This window comes from Oryx dammah, unplaced genomic scaffold (genome assembly GCF_014754425.2).
Source record: "Oryx dammah isolate SB20612 unplaced genomic scaffold, SCBI_Odam_1.1 HiC_scaffold_29, whole genome shotgun sequence".
NCBI classification, from domain to species: Eukaryota; Metazoa; Chordata; class Mammalia; order Artiodactyla; family Bovidae; genus Oryx; species Oryx dammah.
Window position 1 is genome coordinate 21371718 of NW_024070213.1, and position 8192 is coordinate 21379909.

At 44.8% G+C, this 8192-nt stretch overlaps 1 protein-coding gene across 2 annotated transcripts in view; it reads left to right on the plus strand.

The window, feature by feature from the left end:
- The window catches only part of BORCS5 (BLOC-1 related complex subunit 5), a 98076-nt gene extending 90467 nt beyond the window's left edge, over positions 1 to 7609 (plus strand). For both annotated transcript variants that reach the window (XM_040235202.1, XM_040235201.1), the window contains exon 4: positions 6942 to 7609. In XM_040235202.1, coding sequence (XP_040091136.1) covers positions 6942 to 7172 — 231 coding nt within the window. In that variant the 3' untranslated portion in view covers positions 7173 to 7609. The remainder of the gene's footprint in view (positions 1 to 6941) is intronic.
- The last annotated feature ends 583 nt before the right edge of the window (positions 7610 to 8192 follow it).

Here is an 8192-nt window from a genome sequence, read left to right on the forward strand (position 1 = left end):
AAGCTCACTTCCGGCAGGACTTTTCCCTGGGCTCCCAGACCATTTCCAGTGGCTCCCCTCCTTCATAATAAATTCAGTTGACATTCAGCTGACCAGTTGGAGGCTTACTTTCCTGGAAGGGATCTTGATTCTCCTTCTTAGGGCTTCCCTGATGGCTCAGCGGGTAAAGGATCTGCCTGCAATGTAGGAGACTCAGGAGATGTGGGTTTGATCCCTGGGTCGGGAAAATTCCCTGGAGAAGGAAATGGCCACCCATTCCAGTATTCTTGCCTGAACAATCCCATGGACCGAGGAGCCTGGCAGGCTACAGTCCAAAGGGTCTCAAAGAGTTAGTTACAACTAAGTGATTAAGCATGCATGCAAAAAGATCTTAAAAGCAGATTTTCTTTAGAAATTCAGTGAATGTTTTAATGAGACAGAGGCCCAGGTCAGTTCTCCTGGAAAAAAAAAAAAAAACTTGGATTTTTTGTTTTTTCTTAATATTGAGTTGTAAGAGGTCTTTATATATTCTGAATATATGTGTGTGTGTATATATATATACACATATATATATAATACCTTACTTAGTCTGTGTCTGTGTCTTGCCTTATCATTTTCTTAATGGTATCTTTCAAAGACAAGTTTTAAATTTTGATGATCAGTTTAACCATTTTTTTGTTTTATAGTTAATGTTTTTCAGACCTAAGAAATCCTTTTCTATAGGGTAGCAAAGGTTTTTCTCCTGTGTTTTCTTCTAAAAGTTGTATAGTTTTAGATTCTGTGTTTAGGTCTGTGATTAGTTTCATGCTTATCTTTGTGAAGGGAGTGAGATGTGGGGGTTCAGGTTTTTTTTTCCTGTATAGATACCTAGTTGTTCTATAAATTGTTGAAAAACTTTCTTTTCTCTAATATATTATACCTTGGAAACTTTGGTTAAAAAAAAAAGTCAACTGACCACATATGTTTAGATCTATTTCTGTACTCGGTTCAGTTACACTGGTCTGTAGATGCCTGTCTCCATGCCACTACAATACTATTCTGAGTACTGTAGGTTTATATTAGGTCTTGAAACAAGTACTATAAGTCTTTCAAACTTTGTTCTTTTGTGCCTTTTTTTTTTTTGCCACACCTTGCACAGCTTGTGGAATCTCAGTCCCCCAACCAGGGATTGACTCTGAGCCACTGCAGTGAAAGCCTGGAGTCCTAACCACAGAACATCAGGGAGCTTCCCACACTTGGTTCTTTTTCACACTTCTTTTGACCATTCTATTTAGTACAATCAGCGAATCAAATCCCTAACCCCCCCCTCAAAAAAGCCATCTAGAATTTTGATTTAGATTGCAAATGAATCTATGAATCGATTTGGTAAAAATTGACATCTTGATATTTAATCTTCCGTGAACATGGTATATACCTCTCCATTTTTTGAGATCTCCTTTAATTTTTCACAGCAAGATTTTGTAATAGCAGTGTTCAGGTCTTATACATGGGTTTTTTTTGACATTTTCTCTAAGTTGATGTTCATGCAATTGTTAAGTTTCATATATATTTTTTCATTCCATTGTTGGGTTGTTCACTGTAAATATGTAGAAATGCAATTGATTTCTGTATATTAACTGTGTATCTTGCAACCCTGCTAAATTCATTTGGGTTTATTAGGTTTTGGGTCTAAGTTTCCATAGGATTTTCTAGGCACACTATCATGTCATCTGTAGATTAAGACCATTTTATTTATTCCTCCCCAGGGCTTGTGCCTTTTATTTCCTTTGGCTGTCTTATTGCACTGGCTAGGATCTCTAGCACAATGTTGAAGAGAAGTGGTGAGAGTGGGAAAGAATCCTTGCCTTATTCCTGCCCTTAGGGAGAAAAGTGTTGTCTACCACTAACTATGATGTTAAGTGTTGGTTTTTCATAGACACCTTTGTCTGAGGGCGTTTCCTTCTGTTCCTAATTTGCTGAAATGTTTTATAATTGAATTTGTCAAGTGCTTTTTCTGCATTGATTTGAAATGATTGTGATTTTTAATCTTTATTATATCAAAATGACAAACTTTGATTTTCAGATGCTGAGAAAGCTCACATCCTTTAGATAAGCCCCACTGGGTAATGATAGACTGTCCTTTTTGCTTGTTGCTCCTTGGATTCGCTAATGTTTTAGACCCATTGCTGGCAATGGACCAGCCAGATGGGCAAATTCACATCAGGTATTTGGAATGAGTCTGACCCCCTTCTACAGATGTCTCATGTCTTAGTAAAGCTTGTACTTGTTCAAATAATCTTGCCTCCTTTTGCACCTGCCCTTTGAAATATACTGCTACCAGTGACAATGTGTGAATATGTGGGGCAAGTTTTAAAGTATGAATTTTAGAGTAAACAGCAAGTTCTAAGGGTAGGGACTCTATCCCATTCATTCTATCAGTGTAAGATTAAAGCCCACTGGTTTACCGAGACCTGGAATTACAGTGGCTCATACAGAATGGAAATTTGTTGTTCTTTCCCACTTCTGGTACAAGTTGCATTGGGCAAAAGTCCTCCATAGGCCAAGACTTCATCTGGTTCACTGCTGTGCCAACCTTCGTTATTCTTGTGACCCACGAGGGCTGCATTTGCCTTTGAGCATCAGCAGAGAGAGGGAAGGGATGCAGGAGAAGAGGAGGAGCAGGCCTGCTAACTTTTAAAGAAGACGCCTGGGAGCTCCATGAGAGACTTCCTCCTGTACGTGCCGCTGACTAGTCCTTAGTCACGTGGTCACAGCAAGGCCAGGGTTTTGAGGCAAGAGTCATGTGGACTAGTCATTCTCTATCAATTGGAAAAATCTAATAGTTTTTTTTCTTGAACTTAAATCGTTTTGCTGAAAGTTTCTGAAACAAAGTTATGTGCAGCATTTCTCCTTCTGGGCCTGAGTTTCCTAGAATAGTAAAGTCATGTTAACAAAGACAGTGGAAGAGAAAAGTCATGTTAATGTACACAGTCTGCTGTGTGGGTGGAAACAGTTGATTCTCAATATCCATATCGCTAGGACCCCATATGATGTGTGGCAGTAAATGTCTGCTGTCTCTGTATATTGTATTTATGCTTCCTCGTTGGAATCTCCATGCTAGAATAAAAATGGGAAAGGTAAACTTGTTCATTTGTCTAGATGGTAAGATTCACGGCAGAGTCCCTCTGCTGTGCACCTGAAACTATCACCACATTGTCAGTCAGCTGTACTCCAATACAGAACAAAAAGGGTTAAAAAAAAATGGTAAAGGTTCCGAATTGTATTAGATACTTACAGTGTCTAAAGCTGTGTCAGATATGCTAGAGGAAGTCTGTACCTGGGGCTCATGGGTACATACTACAGTAGGGATTAGGCTTAGTCTTTATCACTCCATGCTTGCAGGCTCTGCGGAAACAAGCGTTGAGCGCCTCCCAGCACTTTGCCTGATACCAGGGCTAGGAAGGGCCTTGCTTCTGGGAGACACAAGAAGGAAGGACTGAGGGAACATCTGAGCTTTGAGACAGAAACTTGAGTCTTGGTGGTGTGATTGTTTCTTCCCTGGTCAGGGAATAGCAGCAGGCAGAGAGGGAGTGGATGTGGGCCCGTGCAGAGGAAGGGCTCAGGCATCTGGCACTCTGGTGGTATGCTCTCCCTGTTTTTATCCAGATGATTGGTTGCAAAGAACCCCATCAAGGGAGGAAAAGAGATCCCAGAAGGGGAGCCCAGAACCCCAAGTCTGTTTGACTGGAGGGAGGATGCATGGAACAGTCCTATTTACCTCTCGTGGTGCTGACTTGGCTTGGCTGACATTTGTGGTTCTGGCAGAGAGCGCCACTCCCTCCAGGCAACTCATGTAGATTGGCTGTGCTCCGCAGCAAGGATGGAGGACCAAGCGAATTGTAAGACTCCTCAGTGCCAGGCCGAGTCCTGAGCTGGGATGGTGGTGGTGTTCAGTCCCTGTCGTGTCTGACTCCTTGTGACCCCATGGACTGCAGCCCCCCAGGTTCCCCTGTCCTCCACTATCTCCCATGCATGGGTGTGTGTGTGTCTGCTAAGTCGCTTCAGTTACTTCTGACTCCCTGCAACCCTGTGGACTGTAGCCCACCAGGATCCTCTGTGTACAGGATTCTCCTGGCAAGAATGCTGGAGTGGGTTGCCATGTCCTCCTCCAGGGGATCTTCCCGACCCAGGGATCAAACCCATGTTTCTTACGTCTTCTGCATTAGCAGGTGGGTTCTTTACCACTATGCCATCTGGGGAGCCACCACTATCTCCCAGAGTTTGCTGAAATTCATGTCCATTGAGTCGGTGATGCTATCTAGTCATCTGATCCTCTGCCGCCCCCTTCGCCTTTTGCCTTCAGTCTTTCCCAGCATCAGGGTCTTTTCCAATGTGTCAGCTCTTCACAGCAGGTGGCCAAAGTATTGGAGCTAGTGTGTTAGCACACCTCATCTCATTTTGTCCTCCCAACAACCCTACACATCTGCCATCAGTCCCCTGATTTTTGCAGATGAGGAACCTGAGACAGGAAGGATGAGCATTAGCAACTCAAGTGGCAGGTGTTGTTCAGTCGCTCAGTCGCGTCTCACTCTTTGCTGCCCCGTGGACTGCAGCACGCCAGACTTTTCTGTCCTTCACCGTCTCCTGGAGCTTGCTCAAACTCCTGTCCGTTGAGTCAGCGATGCCATCCAACCATCTTGTCCACTGTCATCCCCTTCTCCTCATGCTTTTAGTCTTTCCCAGCATCAGGGTCTTTTCTAATGAGTTGGCTCTTCGCATCAGGTGGCCAAAATATTGGAGCTTCAGCTTCAGCATCAGTCCTTCCGATGAATATTCAGGACTGATTTCCTTTAGGATGGACTGGTTGGATCTCCTTGCAGTCCAAGGGCCTCTCAAGAGTCTTCTCTGACATCACAGCTCAAAAGCATCAGTTCTGAAGTGCTCAGCCTTCTTTATGGTCCAAGTCTCACATCCATACATGACTACTGGAAAAACCATAGCTTTGACAAAAGAACCTTTGTCAGCAAACTGATGTCTCTTTTTTAATACGCTGTCTAGGTTTGTCATAGCTTTTCTTTCAAGGAACAAGTATCTTTTCATTTCATGGCTGCAGTCACCACCTGCACTGATTTTGGAGCCCAAAAAATAAAGTCCCTCACTGTTTGCATTGTTTTCCCATCTATTTGCCATAAAGTGATGGGACCAGATGCCATGATCTTTGTTTTTTGAATGTTGAGTTTTAAGCCAACTTTTTCACTCTCCTCTTTCACCCTCATTAAGAGGGTCTTTAGTTCCTCTTTGCTTTCTGCCGTAAGGGTGGTATCATCTGGATAGCTGAGGTTATTGATATTTCTCCCGGCAATCTTGATTCTAGCTTGTGCTTCATCCATCCTGGCATTTCACATGATGTACTCTGCAAAAAAGTTAAATAATCAGGGTGACAGTATACAGCCTTGACGTACTCCTTTCCCAATTTTGAACCAGTCCATTGTTCCATGTCCAGTTCTAACTGTTGCTTCTTGACCTGCATATAGTTTCACAGGAGGCAGGTAAGTTGGTCTGGTATTCCCATCTCTTGAAGAATTTTCCACAGTTTGTTGTGATCCACACAGTCAAAGGCTTTAGTGTAGTCAATGAAGCAGAAGTAGATGTTTTTCTGAAATTCTCTTGCTTTTTCTGTGATCCAGTGGATGTTGGCAATTTGATCTCTGGTTCCTCTGCCTTTTCTAAATCTAGCTTGTTGGTTCACGTACTGTTGAAGCCTGGCTTGGAGAATTTTGAGCATTACTTGGCTAGCGTGTGAAATGAGTGCATTTGTGCGGTAGTTTGAACATTCTTTGGTGTTGCCCTTCTTTGGGATTGGAAGGAAAACTGATCTTTTCTTGTCTTCTGGCCACTGCTGAGTTTTCCATATTAGCTGGAAGATTGCGTGCAGCACTTTTCAAAGCATCATCTATTAGGATTTGAAATAGCTCAGCTGGAATTCCATCACCTACAGTAGCTTTGTTCGTAGTGATGCTTCCAAAGGCCCACTTGACTTCACACTCTAAGATGTCTGGCTCTAGGTGAATGATAACACCATCGTGGTTATCTGGGTCATTAAGATGTTTTTTGCATAGTTCTTCTGTGTAATGTTTGTGTCCTTTATTGTGCCCATATGTGCATGAAATGTTCCCTTGGTATCTCCAATTTTCCTGAAGAGATCTCTATAAGTCTTTCCCATTCTGTTGTTTTCCTCTATTACTTTGCGTTGTTCACTTAGGAAGGTTTTCTTAACTCTCCTTGCTTTTCTTTGGAACTCTGCATTCAGATGGATATATCTTTTCTCCTTTGCCTTTTGCTTCTCAACTATTGTAAGGCCTCCTCAGAGAGCCATTTTGCCTTTTCGCATTTCTTTTTCATGGTTTTGATCTCTGCCTCCTGTACAATGTCACAAACCTCTGTCCATAGTTCTTCACTCCCAGTGTATAACCATAAGGGATTTGATTTAGGTCATACCTAAATAGTCTAGTGGATTTCCCTACTTTCTTCAATTTAAGTCTGAATTTTGCAATAAGGAGTTCATGATCTGAGCCACAGTCAGCTCCCAGTCTTTGTTTTTGCTGACTTATAGAGCTTCTCCATCTATACAAAAGGCAGAGCCAGAGTCAAACCCCATCTGCCTGATTTCCCAGCCCAGGGTTCTTTCTGTAGAGAAAAAGAGCTAGAAACTCCCTGGGCCTCCCCTAGGACTAAGTGGCTTATACACCCAGAAATGGAGCTGGAGGCCTTCACCTTCTACCCCCTGCAGAGGGTTCCAGCCACATTCTGCAAGGTTTTCGTCCCCCACGCTTCCACTTCCAGGAACGCTGGTCGTCCCCCACGTGGCCCGTGGTCCACACCTGTTGCTCACCGCACCCTCCCACCCCCACCCCCGTCACCATCCTCTCGCCGGGACTTGTTTCCACGGGATTGAACGTGTCTCATTTCTCTCGCCCCTGCAGATGGATCTGTCTGTAGAAACCCTCTTTAGCTTCATGCAGGAGCGCCAGAAAAGGTACGCCAAATACGCCGAGCAGATCCAGAAGGTCAACGAGATGTCAGCCATCCTGCGACGCATCCAGATGGGCATCGACCAGACGGTACCGCTGCTGGAGCGGCTCAACAGCCTGCTGCCGGAGGCCGAGCGCCTGGAGCCCTTCAGTGTGAAGCCCGACCGCGAGCTCAGGCTGTAGCCGTGTTCCTCCGGCACCACCAGGGCCGCGGGGCCTTTGGAACCAGAGACACGGGAGGTGACCTAGGTCAGGGGAGTGTGGTGCTCCCCGAGGGCAGGGGAGGCAGTCCGTTGCCCTGGAGACCTGTGATGCCCCAGCTCTCCCCTTGACCCACTTTCCCCTGCAAAGCCAACCAACCTGCCCTCCATGGTCTCCGAAGTGGGAATATTTGAACTCTTAGGAATTCTGTACAGAACCCTGCCTTGGGAATTATTAATTTTTAATTTAGTTTGCTTTTTAAAAAATTGACAGTGTATATTATCTAATCTAGCTTGCAGACTGAAACTATGAAGAGAAGGGGGAAGAAGATTTGAGGAAGCCCTGTGTCCTTGATGTCTCTGTGACATTTTTCTCCACAGGCTGTCCAGGTTGCAAACATAAAGAGCTAACTTAATCCAGGTGTGCGTGTCGTGTTTCCATCGCAGCCAGCCTCGATCCGGCCTGGCAGGGCGCTGGCATCGCTCCTGTGTCAGCTCAGGGTGTCCCTGCCGTGTCATCACTGGAAACTGAAGCCTCCCTTTCCACAGCCTGGTTGGGTTCGTCTCCCACTGATAATGGGTTTCCTTGATGCAAACACAGTTTAGGTTTCCTCTTGTTACATCAGCGTTGGCAGGACTCCAGTTTCTGAAGCAGGTTTTAGCCAGCATTGCTTTACTAGTTTTGAAGACGTGTGGAGCAGAGGGAAAGAGCACGCACCCAGCAGGCATCCACGGGGCCCACTGCCTGGGCCAGACACTGTGTCTGCATACAAAAAGGGCTGTGTAGTCCCTGCCCTTCTTTTCTGAAGAGAAAAAACAACTCAAGCGCTGCTGAATTTCTCTGGGACTTTAGGAAATGAAGCAATTTGAGGAGCCACAGAAGTTCTTAGCACAGTACTTTGCACGTTATAAAGGTTCTAGTGGAAGAGAAGACTGCAGAAGCTAAGAAATGGAATGTAGGACCGACCCAGGCCGGCAGACGGAGACCAGGAGCCAGGGATAG